This window comes from Equus caballus, chromosome 9 (genome assembly GCF_041296265.1).
Source record: "Equus caballus isolate H_3958 breed thoroughbred chromosome 9, TB-T2T, whole genome shotgun sequence".
Lineage (NCBI taxonomy): Eukaryota > Metazoa > Chordata > Mammalia > Perissodactyla > Equidae > Equus > Equus caballus.
Genome location: NC_091692.1, coordinates 17705041 through 17732564, shown reverse-complemented (window position 1 = coordinate 17732564; position 27524 = coordinate 17705041). Strand labels below are relative to the sequence as shown.

Here is a 27524-nt window from a genome sequence, read left to right as displayed (position 1 = left end):
TTGAAAATATCGTAAGTCAAAAATGTGTTTAATACTTCTACAGAACATCATAGCTCAGCCTAGCCCACCTTAAATGTGCTTAGAATACTTACATTAGCCTACAGTTGGGCAAAATCATCCAATACAAGCCTATTTTACAGTAAAGTGTTGAATCCCTCACGTAATGTATTGAATACTGTACTGAAAGTGAAAACTGAATGGCTGGTGGGTGCAGAATGGTTGTAAGTGTCTCGGTTGTCTACCCTTGTGATCTCGTGGCTGACCGGGAGCTGTGGCTCACTGCCGCTGCCCAGCATCGTGAAAGAGCATCATCCCACATATCGCTAGCCCAGGAAAAGATCAAAATGCAAAATTCCGAGTACAGTTTCTACTGAATGCGTATGGCTTTGACAACGTGGTAAAGTTGAAAAATTTTAAGTCAAACCATCGTTAGGTTGGGGACTGTATTAACTCCCTTTCTTTCCCTCACTCTGCTGCCCTCTTCCTCACCAGCCCCCTGTTCCTCCCTTCTCGAAGTTGTCCTCTAAGCTCCTTCACATCCAAACCATTTCCTCCCCCATCTTATTGCCTTTCCTTAAGACTAAATGAAAAAAATATGCAGGAATGTTTTTCTTTAAGTATATACAAAAAAGGGCACAGTATAAATGCTATCAGTGTCCGCAGTCCTATCCATGTTCAACATCTTTTATTCCATCTATTATGATTTACAAGAGTTTGTAAGTAACCCTCACTGTCCTCACTGATGTAATTTTATTGCTTTTGACAATGGTAAGTGATCATCACATATATAACCAGGCAATTTTATTTTCATAACTTTGAAAAGCATACCATGTCAATATATTCACAAAGTGGAAAAAAATCCTTCGACAAATCATTTTTCCAATATCTGGTTCAGAATATTTGTTCTGTGAGATACTCAACTCCAAGGTGTAAAGTGGCTATTTTCTTTTTCCAAGGGCATACCTAAAACACAATTTCAATGGAGATGGAAATTTCCACTTGAAACTTGCCTTGATCTTTGCAACTTTTGAGTCCCTGGTGGGCTGTTCAGATAGCATTCAGATATTGCTGCTGAAAAGGCTGTCATGAGGAGGCTGATCACACAAGACCAGAGGAAGGTTAATGTCAGTATCCAGAAGCAGAGATTCCTTTGTGGAGGAGAAGGGGTTTAGGAAATACCTGGTGAGACAGGCTTTCTGCTATTGGATAAAATCACAATTTGGGGATGAGTTCCTGCATCCTCACCTCGGGTCCTTGTAATGACACCAAGCTTAAACTCGACAGTGCATGTGTAGTGGCAAGGAATGAGGAGGAAGAAAGGAAATCGATGAACTAAAAGTTCAAAACTTCATTTGCAAATAAATGGAATATTTGAAGGGAAGATGTCAAAGAGAAAAATCAAACCAAAAATAAAAGACCAAAAGTTTGATATTTATAAATATCTCCAGAAGGCACTGAGTCTGTCCTTCCTCCCTTACCCACCTAACACCTTCTCCAGGTAGATTGTACTTCGGTCATGTAGGATACAGGTTTTTCTAGCTCCTTTTGTAGATTAGCGAGGCCTCTTTGCCATCCATTAAAATGAGCTAAACCACCACATATTTTATGGGTCAGCTTCAGTTTTTGGTAGGCATAGAAAAGAGCTCATCACTATACTTCTCATCACAACTCTTTAGCTAGAGCTAACGCTCAATTATATGCAGTAATGGGGAGATGTGAAACTAACTCTAACTCTAAAATCCATAAAATTCATCAAAGATTGAATAATCAGAGCCCTTCAACCTTTGCCAGCAAAATTCTCTTATCAGATTCACTGAAACATAGCAAAACTAATTAACTTGAATTTCTGGCTTTTATTTTCCTCAACTCACTTCTTCTTGAAGTTTTAATTAGAAGGAAAGTGTCGAGATGACCTGCAGGAAGATTTCAAGAAGGAAAAGTGAAATCCTGGAAAATTATAAACTAAATTCACTCATTCACTAAAAAAGACATTTACTGAGTTTCTATTCATTGAGAATATAGCAATGAACAGAAATAGACAAGCTCTCTCATGAAGCTTACATTCTACTAAGGGAGATGGAAAATAAATGAACTAGAAAATAGATAATGGGTCAGATATACAATAATATTTTGAGTAACCTTAACTATCTATTAAAAGCTCTTTCAAGTTTTGTCTTAGCATTTTCTTCCCTTGGCTAATTAATTCCAATTATTGAACTCCAGTCAGCAAAGCCCTGTAAACACATTATAAGCATACTGATAAGTGAGCGGACACTCTCTTACCTTGAGTTGGTGGTATATTTTCTTCAGTGCATATGCTTCCTCTTCTGTAGTGGGAATAAGTCTTATCACCTTATCACTGTAAGAAAGGAAAAAAAAAAGTGATATTTACCTTTCAAAAAAAAAAAGATTTAGCCATCTCTATCTTCTTACCTTTTAAAAAACTGCCTCTGCATTTAAGAAGAAAAACAGCAAAACTTTGGACTGGCTCACAGCTATTTTATCCAATTCTTGTTATTCTCTGATTGCATTGGTCTTTTTTCCCTATCTTAAAACTATTTGTTTTTTCAACAGCTTTTGAAGACTACAAACTCGCACTTAAGCAGAGAAAGGCGAAAAACACAGGGACAGCGGCCACAGGGACAAGAACTTTCATGAATAGCTCAGAGTAGATACCAAGAAAGAAAATTCCTAATGACGGAAGCAAAAATAAAAGTTTTCTTCTTTTTTAGCTTAATGCCGAAAAGAATGTGACTTTCAATGAGAGGACAATGAAATCCATACACTGTGGAACATTTCTGGTTTGGCTTCTTCCCACACTGAGAACAGTCAAGATAAGCCTATCTGTATGGGCCATCTTATTTTTCTAGTATGCAGCTTCCCAACTGGCACGTGGGTCCAAACTGGAGGACCATCAATTGTTTACAGGTGTGCCATGAGATACTGATGGCTGTAAAATTTTTAAAGTGATAAAAATTTAAAATCAATTTTTACAGCCATTAAGATGTTCCCACACTTGAAATTATATTTGAATATTCTATAAGGTTCTTTCAGCAAAGATTCTGAATTGCCTAAGACAACTTGCGGTGTCACACTATCTGCCAGAGAGTTCTCTGCAGTGGTGACCTCTCCCACCAGGTGTGCCAGATGGGTATTACCATTTTCTAGTTAAGTCACAATGAGGACAGGTTGGGAAGCACACCTCCAGTATATAATAATCACAACGGCTCAATGTATTTTGCGTAGAGTAGATACTTATTAAATATTAACATGGATTCGCATAAAGGAGATCATTGAGAATAATTGACTTACAGAGGGAAACTAAGGAAGAACTAAATAAAGTGTAATAGGAATGAATGTTTCTCATAACCCTGTATGGCATTTCATAATGACTGTGAGTAAAGTAGAATATTATTAGTACCATATATATAAAGCACAAAACAAAAACTCTAGTAGTTCACCCAAAATTTCTCTCTCCAGCCTCAAAGGGGTACCAAAATAGGGATGGAATTTGCATGCTTTCCCATGGTTTTACTACCTAGATGAAAGGCAGTTTCCAAGACCAGGTAAGATTCACATGGAGGGCACTAGACCCCAAGGAAGACTCTCAGATTTGTGGGACAATGATTCTTCAGGGCTGTCTGTGTGTGCATTTCCAACCACTTTAGCTTTGTTAATGATCTTGTTATACCTTCTTTAGGCCTGTCAATTACAACGCCCTTGGCTTGCTGCTGATAATTTAGCCTGCTTTAGACACTCTACCCTAACGTGGCTTTGGAGATTCAGTTCCTCAAAATCACACAAAACCACCTCTCAGTGTCACAAAGACCATTTTTCTGAAAAGAATAAAAGAAAGTAGAGGGAGAGAAAAAAATCATCAAGTCCCTGTAAAACAACTCCAAAAATGACCTTTGGAACTTAAACGTAATTGCACCTTTTCTCTTTTTCATTTCTGGGACACGATTCTCTGACCCTTGTTTTTCCCAGATTCATCATATCCCAGCCTCTCCCACCTGACCCAATATAATTCTTGGCAGAGAAAGACAACTCTGCCGGGTGATACGGTTGTTTGCGAGCGATGGATCCCTTGACAGCTTGCTGACAAATACCTCCATCTGGGGCCCTGTCGGCTCCTCAGGAGTGCAAAGACAGCAATCTGTAGCTGTTTTACAGCCCTGGGATGTGTTTTTTTTTTTTTTAATTTTTAAATGACAGATAATTCACCCTGGCAATCGGTTCCTCTTCTGTGAGTGTAAGATAAAAGGGGACCACCCCTGGGATTATTTAACTCTGAAAGTGATTGCTCCAACCTAGCTTTGTCATTTTTATCACAAAAAGTTCACCGCATCCCAGCTTGTGGAAATTCTGAGGTGTGACTTGAGAAATGTGGTTACTTATCAAAGAACAGAAAACAAGGAAAGCTATTTAGGGAAGCTCATGAACTGTTATATTTTTTGTAAACTAATAAATTATATTGGTAGACTAACCAGTAACCAAAAACCAACAAGGGCTCTTTATTTAGCATGTAAAACCAGATGCCCCCCAAATGCCCCATTTGTTTCACCACACAGAAAGCTTACTCTCCCTAGATCTGATAGCTAGTTTTTTTTTTTTTTTTTTTTTTGAAGTAGTGAACAATAACCTCCTACCACCAACAGGAATTGAAGTAGCTCCTAGAATTTAGAGAGAAAAACTACTGGGCACAACTATCAGAGAAGGTGAATGAGAGGTTTCCTTCATAATTTATCCGTTTTTTCAACCGCTAGGTGGCAACATCCATTTAAGACCCCTTGGCTACCCTTTGGGATTAAGATGAGAAAATCGAATGTCTGAATATGGGTTGAGGTTAGCGAGATGACTGGGCAACCAGCTGCTCATATGTACTTGTGTTTGTAAGCCAGATATTTCTAACTCGAGAGACTATATAAAGTTGTCAGAGAAACAGAGCACATGAATTTTTAATTACAGTTTAAGGATGTAGTACAGAGGCAGCTGGATATCCCAAATAACTAATTGCCCCGTAATCATTAATATGTATTAACTCATGATATATTCACATTTTGTCCCCTTGCCTTACAGGACAAATGAGGTTATGTTGCTATAATGCCAACATCAAATTTGGTTGTAAGTTTGACTACTAATCCTTATGCACAGTAGCAACCACACGAGTGAGACAATATTAAATACGTTTAATGAATTTGAAAGGTATTATTAGAGGTGTAATGAGAATGTATGCACCCAAAGAAGAGAATTCGGCAAGAGAACATCACCTCCAACTTTTTACAATCTCTCTGGGCCTCAGTTTCCTTGTTGAAGGAGTGAGAGAGGAACTCCCAGTTGCCTTTTCATTTTAAGGTTCTCAGATTGTGTTTGAGTTTGATGCCTTCCATATTCATCGCTGTGCCTTGACTTTGCAACACCTATGGAAGAACACCTCTGTTTTATGGGCAACTTGAGTCCTCCTCAGCCTCCTTTTGAAAGACATAGATGTGAAGCTCCAGATTTTTCCTTCTGGCTCCTGGCATGACCTTTCATGATTATTTCCGTTATCATACTCTAAATTTCTTTGTAAGTTACAGAACCAGTTTATGAATCCATGCTTATAAAAATTAAATATTACAGATAATAAAGTTCCCCTCCCAGTTCTCTTGCAACCTCCAATCTTCCCCTAGTAGCTACTGTTAATAATTTGTGCTTCACTCCTGATTCTCTTCTTTGTATTTGCACGTGTACACAGTCACACGCAGCATTTTATAATATGAATTTGCTTTTATTTTTGACTCAATTATGTTAGCTTTAAAACACTATTTTTAAAATTTGCCTATATTCATAAGGAAGGCTTTTTTGAAAATAATTTTTTGATACTTTTTTAATAAACTGGCTAAAAGCATAAACTTTTAGACTTTTTTAATAAACTTAAAATAAATGTTCATTTGGAATCACCCTTGTCTAATTTTGGCATCAGCATTATAGTAGCCTTATGGAATTAATTGGGAAATTTTCCATCTTTGTAATATGCTTTGACAACTTGACACAGGAATTACGTTTCTGATTGTTTTGTAGAATACACTCAAAATTTTTCAAGGTGGGACGAATTCTTCCTTTTTTTGGTCTTCAGGGGTTAGATATCTACCTTCTTTATTCTTTGGTGGATATTGATCTATTCAGTTTTCTGCTGGACTTTTTGAGTTAATTTTGGTAATTTACACTTCCAGGAAAACCATTCACTTATTTATATAAATTATATTAATATAAGCTATTAAAAATTAATTAAAATATCTTATGATTTAAAACATCTTTTATCTGTAGCTTTGTCCTCTTTCTATATCCTAACGTTGTGTTTTTAAAAAAAATTCCTTAATCAGACTTACCAAAGATTTGTTTAAAGAATCATTTTGTTTTTATTATATTTTTGTTTATGTATATCATTAATTTCTGCCTCTATCTTTATTAATATGTACTTTTTTCTTTAGATCTACTTTGTTATTTATGTTTTAATATGTAATATTCTCACTGATGTTCAGGACTAAAAGTTGGTAATTTCAGTTTTTAAAAAATTCAATTTATTTAAACTAAAAACAAAACCAATCAACCCATTTCTCCCATCTCTCATCATCTGCAACCACCAATCCTTTCTCTGTATCTACGAGCTTGGTTCTTTTTAGGTTCCATATAAAAGAGAGATCATATAGTATTTGTCTTCATCTCACTTACTTCACTTAGCATAATGCCTGCAAGATCCATCCATGTTGTCACAAATGGCAAGATTTTATTCTTTTTTATGGCTGAGTAACATTCCAATGTACAGTCCTGTGCAGCGTAAAGACGTTTCAGTCAACGATGGGCTATACATGACAGTGGTCCCATAAGCTTAGTACCATATAACCTATGGGAGTAGTAGGTTATACCATCTAGGTCTGTGTAAGTGCACTCTATGACGTTTGCAAGATGAAATTACCTCATGTTGTATTCCTCAGAAAGTATCCTCGTCCTTAAGCAACCCATAACTGTATATATATACCACAACTTCAACTTATTTATTCATCCATTGATGGACACTTAGGTTGTTTCCATATCTTGGCTATTGTAAATAATGGTGTAATGAACATGGGGGTGCATATATATTTTTGAGTTAGTGTTTTCATTTTCTTTGGATAAGTCCCTAGAAGTGGAATTGCTGGATCGTGTGGTAGTTCTAGTTCTAATTTTTTGAGGACACTCCACACTGCTTTCCACAGTGGCTGCACCAATTTACTTTCCTACCAACAGTGCACACAGGTTCCCTTTTCCTCACATCCTTGCCAACATTTGTTATCTCTTGTTTTTTTTGTGATAGCCATTCTAACAGGTGTGACATGATATCATTGTGGTTTTGATTTGCATTTCCCTGATGATTAATGATGTTGAGCTTCTTTTCACATACCTGTTAACCATCTGCATGTCTTCTTTAAAAAGATGTCTATTCAGATCTTCTGCCCATTTTTTAATCAGACTTTTTCTTTGCTATTGAGTTGTATGAGCTCTTTCTATATTTTGGATATTCGCCCCTTATTGGATAGGTGGTTTGCAAATATTTCCTCCCATTCAGTTGGTTGCCTTTTTCTTTTGTTGGTGGTTTTGTTTGCTATGCAGAAGCTTTTTAGTTCAATGTAATTTCACTTATTTATTTTTGATTTTGGTGTCAGATTCAAAAAATCAACATGAAGACTGATGTCAAAGAGCTTACTGCCTATGTTTTCTTCTAGGACTTTTATGTCAAGTTTTTAATCCATTTTGAGTTAATTTTTGTGTATGGTGTTAAATCCAGTTTCATTCTTTTGCATGAGGCTGTCCAGTTTTACCAACATCATTTATTAATGTGACTGTTTTTTCCCCATTGTATCTTCTTGGCTCTTTTGTCATAAATTGACTGTATATGCAGGGGTTTATTTCTGGGCTATTCTATTACATTTATCTATGTGTCTGTTTTTATGTCAATACCATACTGTTTTAATTACTGTAGCTTTGTAATATAGCTTGAAATCAGAGAGTGTGATGTCTCCAGCTTTGTTCTCTGTCAAGATTGTTTTACCTATTCAGGGTCTTTTGTGGTTCCATATAAATTTTACAATTCTTTGTTCTATTTCTGTGAAAAACGTCCCTGGAATTTTGATAGGGATTGCATTGAATCTGTGTATTGCTTTGGGTAATATGGACATTTTAACAATGTTAATTCTTCCAATCTGTGGGCATGGAATATCTTCATTTATTTGTGTTGTGTTCAATTTCTTTCATTAGTGTCTTATAGTTTTCAACATACAGTTCTTTCACCTCCTTGGTTAAATATATTCCTATGTATTTTATTCCTTTTGATGCATTTTTAAATGAGATTGTTTGACAATTTCAGTTTTTAGCTCCTCTTTACCAAGCTGCTTTTTGAAGAATGTTAAAAACTTCTACATACACTAATTAAACATGTTTAATTCTGTTATTTAGATCTTCTCTATCCTTTTTGGTCCACTAAATTTTAAAGCTTTTTTAATTGAGTTTATAATAGTTTACATCACTGTGAAGTTTTAGTTGTACATTATTTCTTGTCCATCACCATACACGTGCTCTCCCTCACTCCCTGTGCCCACACCTCACCCCCTTCCCCTGGTAACCACTGAACTGTTCCTTTTTAAATTTGACAATTTTTGATAGAATTTTATTTAATATACCTACTGTGATTTTGGATTTGTCAATTTATTTTCAAATTTCAAAATTACAATTCATGTATTTTGATGATATATAGCTATATATTAGCTCATGACTACTGTATCTTCTGGAAGGAATAAAACTTTTATTTGAACAAAATGTCCTTAGAAAAATCCTTCTTTGGCTCTTTTAATGCTCTTTACCATGAATTCCATTTCAAACATCAAAATGCTAGATTACATTTTTAAAAATCCAGTAAGAGACTTTCTGACTTGGGCAAATTTTACTTATTCACATTAATTGTAATACCTAATATGCGTGGCTTTATTTTTATGATTTTTTCTCTTTGTTATAGGGTTTTGTTGCCTTCTTCTTTCCCTTGTCTTGTCTGTCTTGGAGTTAATTTGTTTTTTGCCAACTTTTACTTATCTACTGGTTTGCAAGCTGTACATCTTATTTCTATTTTTTCAGTGGTTTTTTTCTTAGAAATTTCATAAACATACTTTAACAGGTATTTCTTCTCTCATGTCTAGAATTAATGTCTTTGTAATTTCCTCCCTTGAACAAGATAGTATCCTAATAAGATCTTTTGATCACCCTCCTTCCCACGTTTTCCACCTTCTTTGCTCCATGTTTTGTTAAAATCATCTGCAATTTTTGTTGCATCTAACTGTGGGTATAGGAATTGTGTCCCTTTCAAATTCATATGTGAAAGTCCTAACCCCCTAGGATCTCAGCATGTGAGTGTATTTGAGATAGAGTCTCAAAGAGGTAATTAAGTTAAAATGAGCTCATTAGGGTGAGCTCTAATCCAGTGTGACTGGTTTCCTCACAAGAGGAGGAAATTTGGGCACAGAGGGAAGCCACTATGAAGACACAGGGAGGAGACGGCCATGTGCAAGCCAAGGAGAGAGGCCTCAGAGAAACCAGACCTGCCAACCCCTCATCGTAGACGTCCAGTCCCAGAACTGTGAGGAAATAAATTCCTGTGGTTTAAGTTGCCCAGTCAGTGGTACTGTGACCACAGCCCCAGCAAAGGCACGCACACTGAAGATGGCTGCTTAACGGCTATGTCCTCAGGGAGCTATCCCTTGATGTCTGGGGGATTTTAGTCATCTTGTTCCTAAAGTCCCCCAATACGGTATTCATTTCCTACCACGACACTCGTCATCAATCATCTGTTTAATGTCTCTCTCTCTAAGCTCTAAACTCCGTGTGAGCAGGAACTCAAGACGTTTTGGGTTTATTCTGTGGGAGTTCCGGGTTGTAGAAGTGTCTCTATAAAGTGACATGGAGCTTGTCTCGAGGGGTCCAGGGCCAAGTTTCTAACCGCAATTCCCATATCATGCTGAGTGCAAATTAGGAGCTCACACCCACACATGGTGGAGGCCTGTGGCAGCTACTTTTCAGAGGCATCTTCTACCCCCAAATTCCTAATAGATGAAAACCACCCTCCATTTCTCCGGCTGGAGGGGACAGTTTTTCTCCACACTTTGGGGTTCCCTGCTTTATATAGACTTGCTTCTAGCTCCCTGCTTCTGCTGGTTAAAGGAACTAGAATTCCAGCCTTGGGTTGAGGGCCCCTTTTCATAGTCCTGACACCCAGAAACACAGTGCATAAGATTTCCTTTCCACTTTAACTTTGTTTTTTACCCCAAATGTTTGGCATTTGGGAAGTTTCCTCTTCTTTCTACAAAGTTCACTTATCTACTAAAACAAATGACAGGGTGGTGAAAGCACATACTCTGGGGGCAAGTTGCTGTGCTAGCTGTGTGACTTTGGGCAAGGTTTTAAACCTCTCTGTGCCTCAGTCCTTCTATCTATAGATTGGGGACACTGGTACTTAATTCTTGGGTTACTGTGAGGATTAAATGAGTATGCATGTCCAGTGCTTAGAATAACACCTGACACATAGCATCAGGTATGTATAGGGCAATATAGATGTTTGATATGACAGTTTTGCATTTTCAGCATTTTTCACTTTATTGAAAATTCGTACTTTGAGGATTCCCAACTGCATCCATTGAGTCCTCCACATTCTGTCATATTCTAATCTGTTGAACAGGAGAGTGAATGCAATTCTCTCAAGAGGAAACTATGGTCTCAGGATGTATGAGCTGTCCATAGTCTCCCTCTGAGGTAGTCTTTGCTTGGCATATTGTGACTCCTTCCCTTGGGACCACGTCTAAACTGACACCTAACTTAAAGGCAGTCAGTGGACAATACAGCGGAATGCCGAGTGAGTCCTGTCCAGTTGGGCTCACTCTGTTGGACAGTTTGCACTTGAGACGTAAAGAAAAAATTAGTTAGTTTGCAGTATCAGGAGCAGTGGCAGTTGACGGAGGTAACAGCCACGCTACCACAACAGCAAAGTTCTCCAGCAGGGAGCGCAGGCACTGGGCACATCACCCTTTGTGAATGAGCCTTTAGGCTCCAGGGGCCTGGTTTGGAAACAGTCCCCATTCTTCCCTGTGTTTATTTATAACAAATTTCTATCATCTGACGGAACTGGAGCATGTCTTTTTTAAACCTAACAAATGTACCAGTATTAAGAACGTTTAAACTTCATATACTCCATTTTTTCATTCTTGTCTCCAGTCACTAGACTTATCTTCTGTGATCCATTTCCTTCTTCAGGTAGGGAAGAAAGAGAGTAAGGCTGGATTCCAGTCTGGGCTTCACCACTTGACCAAATTGCTTAAACATTTCTCATCTTTAAATCGGGGAAACAGCAATATACTGTTGCATAAGGACTTTGTGAGAATTGCTTTGTTCAGCACCTTCGTCAGGCTCACATATAATGTGCCAAGCACAGTGGCAGGTGCTAGGGATAGAGCAATTCCTGCCTGTGATGGGCTTACAGTCACAGCACCAATGAGATATCGCCTGGGAAATGCCTAACTTGTCACAGCCTCTCAGCGCATAGTGGCCACTGTGGTTACCTCTGCAGGAACAGATTTTTCTCCTCTTTTAGAACTTGCAGCACTGAAAGCAGATGCTTCTCCCAGTACGTTTCATTGTGAACATCAGAAACATAAAACGCAATTTGGTTATGGATCTATTTAACCTTATTTTGTTGTTGCTGGTGTTTTTGTTTCTTGACATTTTCCTAGGTATTTGATCTAATCATTGATCAGTTTCTTAATTTGGGACTTACCTTGTCCTCTCCTCTCAGGCAGCTCTTTGGCATCTGAGAAACACACATATTATTCCTACATTTTTATATAAATTGAAAAGGGAAAATAATTTTGGAGAAACTTTCGTATACATGTTTTCTCTATTGAACAAGCTACACATGCTCCATGTTTCAATTCTTCTAAAGACACAATTTACCTAGATGTAGAGAAAAGTGTCTAACGTTGTCCTTCAGGAGGTATCAGATTAGATGACTGTGATGGATGCTTTGGGCTGCTCCTCCAAATCTACTGTCCCCTTCTTAAACCCACACTGGACTGATTCACTCAGATATTCAGCCCACCCTCACATAAGGAATGGGTCTCCATGAGCCAATCAGAGTTTGGAGATTCCGTGGCAACTTTTGCTAGTCTGGACATCGACATGTGTTATAAATTGGCATAATCAGATTTAAGGGAAGGATTATTATTCCATGGTTGGGAGAAGAAAGATGCAGTCTCTTTTTGAATATAAAGGAAGTTTGTCACCGTCCTTGCGCCTGGCAGCCTGTAATTATGCAGGCAGTGAGCGTTAGGGTGAAGCAGATTCTGTGGACCGTTGAGTGGAGAGACACATCCTGGGTCTTCAGTGCCCTTATTGAATCAATCAGCCTTCAGGCTTGTCCTACCCTCTAGACTTCCTGTTACGTAAGATAAAAAAAAAAATTCTTTATTGGGTAGCCCAGTTTGAGTCAGGTTATCTCCTACTTGTAACCAAAATCACCCTGCACGATAACAGTAATTTTACTTAGTTTGGCTATTTTTAAGGAATGAGATAAGGGAAACCAATGGAATAACTAAATTTACTTCAAATCAAAGTCTTCACAGGTGGGAAGACACATACTGGCTTTCTGTCTTTCCTCTCTGAACATCTTTCTCTAAAACATCCCTTTAATTTTGATGGTCACTTAAAAAACTGTGTGCTTTCAGAAGGAAGGATGTAGGGTGCTCAATAGCTAACCGTCATCTCATATCTGCAAGAAAAATAGGAAAGTTTAATATATTTGCTGAATTTTCTGAAAGCTTGCATCCCCTGGAAGAGTTGATAATAGGATGTTCACCTATTTAAAAAAATCTCACGCCCAACCACAAAGAAATTTATTAGCTAACCTCATTTAGAAAAATTAATGTTCACATGTAGATTCTCTATTATAAAGTGCTGAAGTCTCAGAGCTGCATTTCCTTTGTTGAAAGATTATGTTTTGATGCACATGAAAAATTTCATTAAAAAGCAATAAATAAGAGACAACTTGGCAGAGAATACTCGAGAGCGCTAAATGCATTCTCCCTTCTTTGGTCATGCTTTATAGTTGCAATATAAAGTGCTCAGAACATGAAGAAGCTCCCTCTGGCAGTTTGCTTAGGACATGAATATTTAGACTTCACTCTTGGATTAAAGTTGGGGAGAAGTGATGACTTGCTTTTTCTTCTTATTTTTTTTGTTGCTGCAGTTCTTTAAGAGCAGAGAAAAGAAAAACACACAGCCTTCAAAAGCCTTACTGATGTATTTCACTTTATAACAGAAATTTTCTCAAGAGATTCAATACCTACCATGGTAGCTCACACTTGAATTGAAACTGGCATTTTGTAAACTGCATCGTCTTTTAAATTTCTGAAATTGGCTTCCACTGTAAGGTTTGAGAATTTCCTTTTCTCTCATTATCACAGGTCAAAGCAATAAAATATAACCCTGTCATTAAATTAATTTCTTACAGTAAGATATTATCTTCATTATATCTCAAGGATTTTCTATATATTGTATCAAATCACTATATGATACTTCAGTTTGGTCTTTCTTGTAGTATTTAAGAATAACTGTTACCACAACGGGGAACAAAAAATTCGTTCGACAGATATCTAGTGTAGCAATTACTCCATGCAAGTCCCTGGTGGAGAGGAAAAAGGAAAAGAGTTACAAAGTGTAAGGGAAGAACTTTTGAGACGTATAATTTAGTTGGATACAAAAGACACAAATAATACTTTATACTATTATTGTAATATAAGACAGCATGTGATCAATGTTTTATAAATTACATAGAAAATACGTATAAAAAAGATTTAGCTGGAATGATCACAGAACCATATAGAAGGACTTTGATGCTTGAAACTAAGAAGATTTGGGCCCCACTGAGCTGACAGCCATTGGCATACAGTAGTTTAGTGGTTTTGAAATGTGACTGTTTTTAAAATTCACCTGGAAATCTATCTGCTAGCATAATTTGTTGGAATAAATATACTATACTCTGAAATCACCTTCTAGTATAAAGCACTTAGCAATACTGGAATACATACGTTTGTGTGTGATGTATTTTTTAACATGCATGGGTTGGGTGGTAATAGAGTAAGAGAAAGCCTAAGAGGCCAAAAATGAGAGAGAAGCTAAGATTGAGACCAGTGGCTACCATGACTGATAATCACTGATGCCCCAGAGTCTGAGCATGGTAGGAATTCAGATCAGAGACCCTCACAGAAAGGCTTAAAGATAACAAACTCAATGAAAAGATGACTAGAAAAAAAATGACTTGTGAAAGGAGAGAGTAGGGACACTTGCCTGTCTTACAATTGGCTCTGGATAGAGAAGAGAAATATAGTCATTATGAAGAATTTAAATCTACAGGCTAGCCATCTAGTAGGCTTAGGAGTGAAATGTCAACTACCTGTGTGGCCCAAAAAACTACAAACTTCCTTCTTCCAGCAGAAGAGCATTGCCTGATGGCTGACAGCTGAGCCTATCTTAAGGAATTGCCTTCAGCTGGAGGGAGGTGCTTCACCCAAGATTAAGATGCCTCCTCTGGGGCAGCCCACATGCAAACACTAGTTTATGCTAAGGTACAAAGGCCTGATCCCCTGGCCTTAATTTGAGATGTTGCTGAAGGGCCAACTCCGCTTTACTGATCCCCATGAAATCTGTTGTAACTGCAGTGCAGTTCAACTCTCCCTCCATCCTTAGCTTCCTCCATTCCCTTATAGATTTTTATATTTTTGTGAGAGCACTCCTCAATAAAGTGCTTCCATAAAAACCTTCCTTTCAGAGTTCATTTCCCAGGGGAGCTTCACTTGTGACATGACTTGTCCCTAGGTTCCTAGCAGAAAAATGCAAATCCTTTCTGGAGGAATCTAGATTAAAACCAAGTCTCAGAGAATTTCCACAAATAAAGTTCCAATAAATATGAGCTCACTATCAAAAATTGTAAAGCACATGAGGAAATAAGCCACCATGAGCTAAAGTCAGTAGAAACAACCAAGAGCAGAACAAGACCTGTAGAGCCTACTGATGTTGAAATGATCAGATAGAGCAAGGGTTGGAAGAGTTTTCCTATAAAGGGCCAGGTGGTAACTGTTTCAGGCCTGCAGGCCATACAGTCTCTATTGCAACTACTCATTTCTACCAGCATAGGGTGAAAACAACCAAGGCAATACGAAGCAAATGGGTATGACCACATTTCAGTAAAACATTATTTACAAAAACAGCTGGAGGGCTGGATTTGGCCTGTGGGTCATAGTTAGCCAACCCCTGAGATACAGTAAATATATATATACACACATATACATATTTAATATTCTCAGGAGATGAAAGAGGGATCCAAAATATGACCAACAAACAAGGGTCTACAAAGATGACCAAACTAAACTTCCTGAATTAAACCATATAGTAAATGAAATTGGAAGCTTAACAGTTTAAATAGCATATTAGATGCAGCTGAAGAATTAGGACACCAGAAAGTATATAAGGAAATTACTGAAAATGTACAGAAAAAAAGTTATAAAATATGAAAGTTAAGAGATATGTAACAGAGTGAGATGATCTATGATATTTCTAATGTGCATACATCATACTCAGCAGTGAAGTGCTCAAGGCTTTTTTTCTTTGAAATCACAAGAATAAGAGAAGGATGCTTATGATCATCATTTCTGTTCAACAGAATTAGTGCAATAAGAACAAAATATAAAAAGTAAGGAATTGGAAAGAAGAAAAAAATGGCCAGTTTTCATAGATGACATTATCAACCACATAGAAAACTTTGAAAAATCTGTAGTTATACAAGTAGTCAGAGGATTTAGCATGGTAAACCAATATATAATTAAAAATCAAAAATTCATTTGAACTTCTACAAATTATCAACACATAAAATATTATTTAAAGATATACTATCTACAAAAATCTAAGGTACTTACCAATACATATAACAAAAGATATGCAAGTTATTCTATGGAGTAAATTATATAATTTCAGTAAAAGAGATAAGGGGGACCTAAATAAACAAATATACCATGTTCTTGTATGAGACAATATTGTAAAGATATCATTTTACCTCAAATTTATTTGTAGACTCTGCAATTTTAATCAAAATTTCAACTTTTTGTGTGTGTGGAATTGCATAAGCTGAATCTAAACAATACTGAACGAGGAAAGGGTCAGGAATAGGTAAGGCTCTCCTGAGAAGAACTAGGTGAGCAACCTGTCGTAATAAATATCAAGACTTATTATAAAACTATAGCAATAAAGACAATGTGGAATTGGCATGAGGATAGACAAAGAGATCAGAGATAGACCCTCATGTATAGAGAAACTTGATCAGTAATGGAAGTATTGTTGGAGATCAGTGGGGAAAGGATGGAATCTTTAATAAACAGAACTGGGACAAGTGGTTAACCATGTGCGAAGATTATATTAAAATTAAGAACTTCTTTTCATCAAAATATACTGTAAATAAAGTAAAAAGTCAAGCCACAAATGGAAAGAAGATATTTAAGTATCAACCAGGAGATTAGTACCAATATGAACAAGATGCATTAGAGTGATGTCAGCATCATGGCAGAGTAAGTTGCTCACTCTGTCTCTCCCCTCTAAGTTAAAACCAATAGGACATCCACAGACCAACAAAGGACTCTCTGCACACCACACCAGAATGCCTCAGAGATCAAGACATCTTCTGAAGGTGAGTGGGACCTCCCGGAGGTGGTAGAATCAGGGGAGCAGCGGTGGCAGCTTTGCAGACTGGAGGTTCCAGGAACTGTGGCTGCATCTGCAACCAGAGGCCCCAAGAACTGAGGTAATGCCCATAAATGAAGGCACCAGGAATCTAGACTGCCCACACTCCCAGAGACACCAGAAATTACTACAGGCCCTTGACTGAAGGCTCCAGGAAGTGTGACGATACCTGTGACCCCACCCCCTCCCCTGGCAGCAAAGTCTTCAACCCTGGCCCTCTTAGTAACCGGGGCTGCATCCAAGACCCCAATACCCCTGGCAGCAGCAGCAGTGCCCATCACCTGGGTTCTAGGAATAGCACCAGTGCTGGAGACAAGATGCTGCAGGAACCACAGTGGCACTGGCAGCTCAGCCTAACCCCCTCCAGCAGCAGTGGCAAGTAGTGCCTGTGACCTGAGGTTTCAGGAACTGAAGCAGTGCCTGCGACCTAGCCCCATCCACCTCCACCAGCAGTGGCACCTCCAACAACAGCCCTTCCGCAGTGGCGGCTGCATCCAAGACCCCAATACCCCCAACAGTGGCAGGTGTGCCCATGACCTGAGGTTCCAGGAACTGCAGTCATGCCCACAACCCAGCCTCTGGTGGCAGCACCAGTGACACCAGCCCTGCAAGCAGGAGAAGCTGCATACAAGACCTTGGACCCCCAGCAGTGACAGCAGTGCCTGTGACCTGAGGTTCCAGGAACAACATAGGTGCTGGAGACCAGAGGCTTCAGGAACCCTTGTGGGGCTCACAACCCAGGGAATCCCTGATCCCAGCAGTGGTGGTGTTGCCCATGACCCTGGCCTACCTGGCAGCAGTGGTAACACCTGTGAACCCAGTGCTCCTGACAGTGGTGTTGTCAGCACCCCCATATAACCCAGGAGCAGCAGCACCCGAGCTTGTGGAGAGCCCACAGAGAGCCAGGTAATAGCAACAGTGGAGTCCATCACCCCAGTCTCCCCCAGCTGCAGGGACACCTGCAACTTTGGCCCCCCACCAAGTGCTGCTGTAGTGCCCACAGACCTAACAAACCTGGACATAGCAGAGGTGCCTGTGACTCCCACTCGTGCCCCAGTCTCCCCCTCCTCCATGCCACAGTGGGGGAACCCACAACACAGGCAACCCAGGAAGAAGTAGAGGTGCTCGCCAGCCTGGTGAATGCAGTGGTGACACCCATGACTGCAGTGACATTGTAAGCAGCAAGACACCAGCAATGTCTGAGGCACTGACAACTCTGGCAGAGGCAGTGGAGGGTGGAAAGTGCAGGCTCTCAAATACAACCAGAAGCAGCTCAGAATCAAAGTAAACAAACCCTTTCCTAAATAAAAAGTTTACTACCACAAATGTGCTGACAGAGGAACAACTCATCAAGCACCATGAAGAACTACAGTAATGTGGCAGAACAGAAAGAAAATGACAACTCTGTAGAAATCAAACTTGAAGCCATGGAAGACTGTGATCTGACAGAGAATTCAAAATAGCTGGTATAGAGAAATTCAATGAGGTACAAAGAAAACTCAGAAAGACAGTTCAATGAGCTCAGGAATAAAATTAATGACCAGAACAAGTACTTCACCACAGAGACTGAAACTCTAAAAAAAGAACCAAACAAATTCTGGAGCTAAATAACACAATAAATGAGATGAAGAATAAAGTAGAATACATTGGAAATAGAGCAGACCATAAGGAAGAGAGAAGTAGTGACCCCAAAGATAGAAAACTAGAAATGATTCAGGTGAAGAGGAGAGAAAACTTAGATTTTAAAAAAATGGAGAAATTCTGTGAGAAATATCCAACTTAATTAGGAAAAGCAACATAAGGATACTGAGTATCCCAGAAGGAGAAGAGAGGGAGAAGGGAACAGAGATCTTAAAGAAATAATAACTGAGAACTTCCCAAATCTAGGGAGAGAACTGAATATACAAGTACACTAAGTTGCTAGAACACTTAATTATCTCTATGCAAAAAGACCTTCTCCAAGACACATTATATTAAAACTGTCAGAAGTCAATGACAAAGACAGACTATCAAGGGCAGATAGAGAAGAAAGTAACTTGCAAAGGAACCCCCATTAGGCTATCAGATTTCTCAGCAGAAACTCTACAGACTAGGAGAGGGTGGAATGATATATTTAAAATATAGAAAGATAAAACTTGTCAGACAAGAATATTCTATCCAGAAAAGTTATCTTTCAAATGTGAAGGAGAAATAAAGGCTTTCCTAGACACACACACAAAAAGAAAAAGCTGAGGGAGTTCATCACCACTAGACCTGCCTTACAAGAAATCTTCAAAAGAGCTCTCCTACCTGAAACAAAAAGGCAAGGGTATACAAAGCTTTAAGCAAGGTGATAGACAGTTAGAATTAGAAAATTGCAACTCTACACCAGCACAGGTTAGTGAACTATTATAACATAAAGGCTAAAGAGAAAGAAAGTGTTAAAAATAACTATAACCACTCCAAGTTTGGTAACAAACTCACAACACAAAAAGGGATAATTTTTGGGGCCAGCCCTGTGGCCAAGTGGTTAAGTTTGCACATTCTGTTTTGGTGGCCTGGGGTTTCACTGGTTTGGATCCTGGGCACAGACACGGCACTGCTCATCAGGGCATGCTGCGGCGGTGTTCCCTGTGGCACAACCAGAGGCACTCACAAGTAGTATATACAACTATGTACTGGGGGGCTTTGGGGAGAATAAGAAGTGGTGGGGGGGAGGGGAGGGTATGGGGGGGTGCAGGAGGGGAAGAAGTCTGGCAACAGTTGTTAGCTCAGGTGTGAATCGTAAAAAAAGTAAAAGGGACAATTTTTGACAACAAAAACGTAGAAGGGGAAGAGGAAAAGGATGGAATCTGCATGGGCAAATGGAGATAAGATGCTATCAGCAGAAAAAGCACTCTCTCATCTCTGAGATCTTTTAGACAAACATCATGGTAACCGCAAAACAAAAACTCAGAGCAGAGTCATAAAACAAAAAAAAGAGGAAACTGAGAAACATATCACCAAACCCCACCAAACTGAAATAGCAGATATAAACACAAGGAAAGAGAAACAATGGAAATATAGAACAACCAGAAAACAAAAGATAAAATGGCAGCATTAAGTCCTCATCTATCAATAGTCACCCTAAATGTAAGTGGATTCAATTCACCAATTAAAAGACACAGAGTGGCTGGATGGGGTAAAACACAAGACCCAATAACATGCTGCCACCAGGAGATCCATCACAGCTCTAAGACAAACATAGGCTCAAAATGAAGGGATGGAAGATGATACGCTAAGAAAATGGCAACCAAAGGAAAGCAAGTGTAGCCATACTTACATCAGACAAAATAGACTTCAAGATAAAAAAGATAATGAGAGACAAAATGGACATTATATAATGATAAAGTGGACAAATCATTAAGAAGACATAACATTTATTAATATATATGTACCTTACATAGGAGCACCAACGTACATAAAGGAATTATTAACAGGCCTACAGGGAGAAGTTGACAGTAACACACTAAGAGTAGGGGACTTTAAAACCCCACTTACATCAATGGATAGATCATCCAGACAGAGAGTCAACAAGGAAACACTGGCCTTAAATGAAACACTGACCAGATGGACTTAATAGATACATATAGAATACTCCATCCTCAAACAGCAAAATACATATTATTCTCAAGTACACATAGAACATTCTTAAAGATAGTCCATATGTTGTGAAACAAGGCACTCCTCAAAAAGACTGAAATGATATCAAGCATCTTTTCTGACCACAATGCTATGAAAATAGAAATCAACTACAAGAAAAAAGCCAGTAAAGTCACAAATACGTGGAGACTAAATGACACACTACTGAACAACTATCGGATCAATGAAGAAAAATCAAAGGAGAAATAAAAAAATACCTGGAGAAAAAGACCTAATACAGAACATACATACCTAAACTTACTGGACGCAGCACAAGCAGTAGTAAGAGGGAAGTTTATAACAACACAGGCTTAATTCACCAAACAAGAAGAATCTCATTAAACAATCTAACACTACACCTAAACGAAGTAGAAAAAGAATAAAACCCAAAGTCAGTAGAAGGAAGAAAATAATAAAAATCAGAGCAGAGATCAATGAAATAGAGACTAAAAAGACAATAGAAAAGATCAATGAAACTAAGAGCTGGCTCTTTGAAAAGATAAACAAAACTGACAAACCCTTAGCTAGACTTATTAAGAAAAAAAGAAGACTCAAAGAAATAAAATCATAAATGAAAGAGAAAAAATTACAATAGATATCACAGAAATACAAAAGGATATGAGAATACTATGAAAAGCTATATGCCAACAAATTGGATAGCCCAGACGAAATGGATAAATTCTTAGAATCATACAACCTCCCCAAACTGAATCAAGAAGAGAATCTGGATAGACCAATCACAAGTAAAGAGATTGAGAGAATAATAAAAAACCCTGCCAAAAACCAAAAGTCCAGGGCTAGAAGGCTTCTCTGATGAATTCTACCAAACATTCAAAGAAGGTTTAATATGTATCCTTCTCTAACTCTTCCAAAAAACTGAAAGGAGGGGAAGATTTCTAACTCGTTTTACGAGGCCAACATTACCCTGATACCAAAACCAGGCAAGGACAACACAAAAAAAGAAAATTACAGGCCAATATTGTTGATGAACATAGATGCAAAAATCCTCGACAAAATATTGGCAAATCAAATACAACAATGCATTGAAAGGATCATACACCACGATCAAGTGAGATTTATTCCAGAGATGCAGGGATGATTCAACATCTGAAAACCATGCAATGTGATACACCACATTAACACAATGAAAAATAAAAATCACATTGTCATCTCAATAGATGCAGAGAAAGCATTTGACAAGACTCAACATCAATTTATGATAAGAACTCTCAATAAAATGGATATGGAAGGAAAGTTCCTCAACAAAATAAAGGCCATATATCATACCAATATCATACCCAACAGTGAAAAACTAAAGGCTATTTCTCTAAGAACAGGAATGAGACAGGATGTCCATTCTCACCACTCTTATTCAACCTAGGATTGGAAGTTCTAGCCAAAGCAATTAGGTAAGAAAAAGAAATAAAAGAGATTCAAATTGGAAAGGAAGAAGTATAACTGTCACTATTTGTGGATGAGTTTGTATATAGAAAACCCTAAAGACTCCACCAAAAAACTATTACAAATAACAAGTACAGTAAAGTTTCAGGGTACAAAATCAACGTACAAAAATTAGTTGAATTTCTATACACTAACAACAAACTAGCAGAAAGAGAAATCAAGAATACGATCTCATTTACAACCGCAACAAAAAGAATAAAATACCTAGGAATAAATTTAAACAAGGAAGTGAAAGACCTAAACACTGAAAACTATAAGATATTGATGAAAGAAATTGAAGATGACAAAGAAATGGACAGATATTCCATGTTCACGGATTGGAAGAATTAGGAGTTCAAATGTCCTTATTACCTAAAGCAATCTACAGATCCAGTGCAATCCCAATCAGAATCCCAATGACATTTTTCACGGAAATGGAACAAAGAATCCTAAAATTTATACAGATCAAAAAAAGACCCCAAATAGCCAAAGCAGTCCTAAGAAAAAAGAACAAAGCTGGAGGTATCACACTCCCTGAATTCAAATTATACTACAAAGCTATAGTAATCAAAACAGCATGATAGTAGCAGAAACACAGACACACAGATCAATGGAACAGAATCAAGAGCCTAGAAATAAACTCACACATCTACAGACAGCTAATTTTCAATGAAGGAGCCAAGAACATACAATGGAGAAAGGAAAGTCTCTTCAATAAATGGTGTTTGGAAAACTAGATAGCCACATGCAAAAGAATGAAAATAGACCACTATCTTACACCATACTAAAAAATTCAATCAAAATGGATTAAAGACTTGAAAGTAAGACCTGAAATCATAAAAATCCTAGAAGAAAACACAAGCATTACCATCTTTGACATCAGTCTTAACAGTATCTTTTTGAATATTATGTCTCCCCAGGCAAGGGAAACAAAAGAAAAAAGAAACAAATAGGCTATGTTAAACTAAAATCATAGCAAAGGAAACCATCAACAAAATGAAAAGACAACCTACCAAATGGGAGAAGATATTTGAAAATCATGTATCTGATAAGGAGTTAATACCCAAAACATGTAAAGAACTCACACAACTCAACAAAAAAACCCTAACAGTCCAATAAAAAAAAAGGGTAGAGGGTATGAACAGACATTTTCCCAAAGAAGATATACAGATAGCCAACAGGCACGTGAAAAGATGTTCAACATCACCAATTATTAGGGAAATGCAAACACGTTAAACCATCAGAATGACCATTATTAAAAAGACAAGAGCTAAGTTTTGCAGAGGATGTGGAGAAAAGGAGCTCTTGTACAATGCTGGTGGGAATGCAAACTAGCGCAGCCACTACGGAAAACAGTCTAAGCAAAAGTGACATCATCCACTCTTCATATCAAGATGCAGATTGAGAGAAGAGGTGGTATCTTGAGGAAGGCATGGTTGCTATTATAAACCCATTCCAGTATAGCCACCTTGGCACTGCCAGCATGCCTGGGGTAAAATAAATGGCAGGTTATATGTATGAGCCTGCATAATTCTCAAGAGCAAGGTAATTCTGATATGTGAAGTCTTGGGTTCCTTGTGAACTGAGGCAAATTCCGTGCCTCTTGCACAGGCAGAGCTCTTGCAATCTTGTTCTTGTTGCTAGATATGCCCAAGTTCAGGTCTCTGTACCAGAACTTGAAGAGAGATTGCAGATGGTGAGGACTTTCAGGTTTTGGGGTTGATGTTTGCCCAGATCAACTAGCAGTGAACAAAGGGACAGAATCTGGTTTGAGTGCATGTGTCAGGAGTAATACTATGTGGCAGTGATGGCAACAATAGCCAAAAGGAACAGGGCTTCCTGGCCCAGATGTTTTTAAGCTGAATACTCACACCCCTAGGGGTACATGGAGACTTTCCAAGGTGAACAAGTCAATGGATGTTTTCAAAGGAATAAATTTCCAACTCTTTTTGTGTACTTTTCCTAAAACAGATCTGCCTGAGAATACAGCTAAAGTTGAGGAGGAGTTGCTATTCTAGTTGTCCTTTCACATCCTACCATCCTTCACAACCACATACCTTGTACTTTTCAGAATGGAGGCAAAGCTTCAATACATTCTATATTTTACTGTAGTGCTTTGCTCTGAGGGTGAAAAATTCTCAGGGATAGCAAATAAAACAATTAAATAAGGCACCATAAGCCCATGGTAGGGATTCATGCCTTTCTCTGATATCATACCATACCATTAGGGAATTAAAAATAGGATGGGAAGGTCTATTTCCAGATATGTCATAGAGTAAGAAACAGGGGTGATGACAATTTACATCCAACAACCTCGCTGCTTCTATCACCTATGAACAACTAAATACATCACTCCTGAAAGAGAGTTCCCGAAGAGTAAACAAAGAGAGCACCCATGAAACATACTGAAGATGATGACACATATTTTATCCAGGCAACAAACTCATGGCTAAGCTTGGTATCTTATCTACTCATTTATCTTAGAATTCAAACTAATAAGGAAGAGTGTTGTGAACTGGCTGCGCACTAACACAAAAGTACGAATTCAAGGATGAAGGCAGACTTTCCTGATAAAAACTAAGCCTGATTTGACTGACTGGTTTGACAATGAAGTTTGCCTTTGCCTATTAGAGGACAGAGCACATGGCTTCCTAAATGAGCTATATCTGCATCATCAAAGTTTTAGAGAAAATTCTATTTTAAAACGTGATAACACCTTTCTGTCAAATATTATGTAGGCATAGACATAAGGAAGTTAACAATATTTCAATTTTCCCAAGTCTTTCAGATGATACCATGTTAAACAAAAATGGGTAAGGATACACTATTTTCTGAAATTTTTTTTGATGGGGGGGTGACATGAGTGGAGAAGTTGGGAGATGGCTTCCTTAGCTATCTGGGCTGGTTTCCAGTTCTCTGTTTGAGAAGATGGTAACTCCTCAGATTGAGCAAGCCTCCCTGTAGGTGTTGTGGAGTTTTCAGGAGAAAATCTGGGGAGGGAAGAAAAGCATTCTTGTAGAAGGTGAGAGAAGAGCTCAGAGGTATTATTTAAAAATGTTAATATTTGATCTACTGGGGGCCGGCCCTGCGGTCAAGTGGTTAGGTTCTGTGCACTCTGCTTTGGTGGCCTGGGTTCACGGGTTCGGATCCCAGGTGCAGACCTGCTCCACTCATCAGCCATGCTGTGGAGGCATCCCACACACAGAATAGAGGAAGATTGGCACAGATGTTAGCTCAGGGCGAATCTTCCTCAAGCAAAAAAAAAAAAAAAAAAAAAAAAGGAAGATTGGCAACAGATATTAGCTCAGGGTGAACGTCTTCACCAAAAAAAAAAAAAAATTGACCTGTTGGATGAAGCAAAATATTTGCTCACTGAGCAAATATTTATTACTGCCATTTTTCTAGGTGCTGGAGATACAGTGACAAATAAGGCAGGAAATTTTCTGCTGTCAACTAGCTTACATTACAGTGAGGTAGACAGATAATGGGTAAACAAATTAATTTCATGTAGTGATGAGAGCTATGAATGAAATAAGGAGTAATTAGATAGCAACTGGAGTAGTGGGGTGCTATTTTAGATTGGGTGGCCAAGGAAGGGACTTCTGAATCAATTTTTGAATTAAAACCTGAATGACAATGAGCTAGCAGAACAAGATTCAGTGGAAGAGTGCTCTAAGCAAAGAAAACACGAGGGCAAAGGCACTGAGCCAGAACACCCTTGGCCTGTTTGAGGACAAGATGACAGTCTGTGTGTCTGCAGCCGAGAGACGAAGGGGTGAAGGAAGGTGGCGATGATGGGGAGGGAGCAAGGGCAGATGACGTGAGGGAGCCCTGCTGGCGTGGGGAGGAGTTCGGCTTTTGCACTCAGTGCAACAGAAGCTCTTAGAGGGATTTAACCAGGAGAACGATATCTGATTTATACTTTTAAATATCACCCTGGCTGCTGTGTGGAGATGGACAATAGGGGAAGAGAAGAGAAAGGGGAACACAAGATGGCCATTAGGATGACCGCCATGGTCTAGGATAGAGGTGGCTAAAGAAGTGGGAGAGAGGCTAGATCCAGGACATATTAGAGGGAAGAGCCGTCAGGATTCACCGCTGGATTTACACAACCACAGGAGGGTTAGAGACAAATCACAGTCGCTTCCTACATTTTGGCCATTAACTGAGATTGAGAAGGCTGGAGGTCGGCGTGGCAGGAAATAGCAAGCTCCTTTTTTTTTTGGACATGTTAAATTTGAGATGATGGTAGACATTGATAGGGTGATGTTAAGGATTCAGTTGGATATACAAATTTGGGGCTTAGTAGGAAGTTAGGGCCAGAGGTATAAATTTAAGAGTCATCAACATATGGTTAGTTTTAAGACTGTGATACTCATTCACTTGTATCGCCTGTGTATGGTGCTGCACGGGCTGTTTAGAGAATAGAGGAAATATCATAAATAGGATGCAGATCTCCTGGAAGCTGTTTGCCAGACTTTCTCTTTTCCTAGTTACTCCTTCGTTCTGTTTGTAAAATTATGACTTGAGTTTCCAGCAGAAATCATAAGCAGCACTAGAGTCGGGTAGAGCACAGCATCGCTGCCAAGTCATCGGACGTACCTCATACGTAGACGGCTGTCTGGGTGTCACACCGTCCCTGCTTACTCAGCTCCAAATTTGAGTCTGGAGCAAACAGAACTTAAATCACATCTGGAATCCTCGCTGCAAGGGAGCTTGGGCTTTTGTAGCCTCTGCTGGCTAGAAAGGCGCACAAGAAGGATGCTGGAATAGATGCTCAGGGAGCCAACGCGGCGTCTGTCACATTGGTTAAAAAAGTGGGGGCACTGGCTTTTAATGAGGCCTTAATTCTACAAGAGATTTTAAGAATATTTCTTGGAAATTTTTCCTGCAGAATTTTTTTTTCTTCTAGCATATTAAAGGGATAAAACAGCTAAAGGAAAAAGCTCCCTTGAACGCTGTGAAACCGGCTTTCTAAATCAGCCTTTTATTTGTTAACCAAAAATAAGAGTTGACTGAAATGACTGTGAGAACAGAACTGGGGCATATAATCAATGAAACTGGGAAAACAAACCAGGATCTGTTTATATTCTTGCTAAATGTGTTTTTCAGTTTGAAGACTTTCTTTTTTGATGATTATAATTTGGTTTGGGGAGGGAGGATTTTTTCTTTTTTTGTAAACACACTCACATTGTGGTATGTGAACGGTTTTTACATTTTTAGAGGTGACTGTTTTAGTGCTGGGTGGATGTGCAATTAACACAGTATGGAAAATTGGGAATGCATGATCCATGTTCATTGCAGCATTATTCATAGTAGCCAAGATGTGGAAACAACCTGAATGTCCACTCAACAGATGAATGGATAAAGAAAAAAAATAGAATATTATTCAGCCATAAAAAAAGAAGGCACTTCAGTCATTTCTGACAACACTGATGGACCTCGAGGGCACTATGCTAAATGAAATAAGTCAGACAGAGAAAGATGAATACTGGATGATGTCCCTTGTATGTAGAATCTAAAAAAGCCAAATTCATAGAAACAGAGTAGAATGGTGGTTGCTGGGGGCTGAGGGGCGGGAA

At 38.6% G+C, this 27524-nt stretch overlaps 1 protein-coding gene across 1 annotated transcript in view; it reads right to left on the bottom strand.

Annotated features, from left to right (window-relative positions):
- The window catches only part of CPA6 (carboxypeptidase A6), a 269567-nt gene that overhangs the window by 162924 nt on the left and 79119 nt on the right, over window positions 1-27524 (bottom strand). The window contains exon 2 of the mRNA XM_001494527.5: window positions 2284-2359. Coding sequence (XP_001494577.1) covers window positions 2284-2359 — 76 coding nt within the window. The remainder of the gene's footprint in view (window positions 1-2283; window positions 2360-27524) is intronic.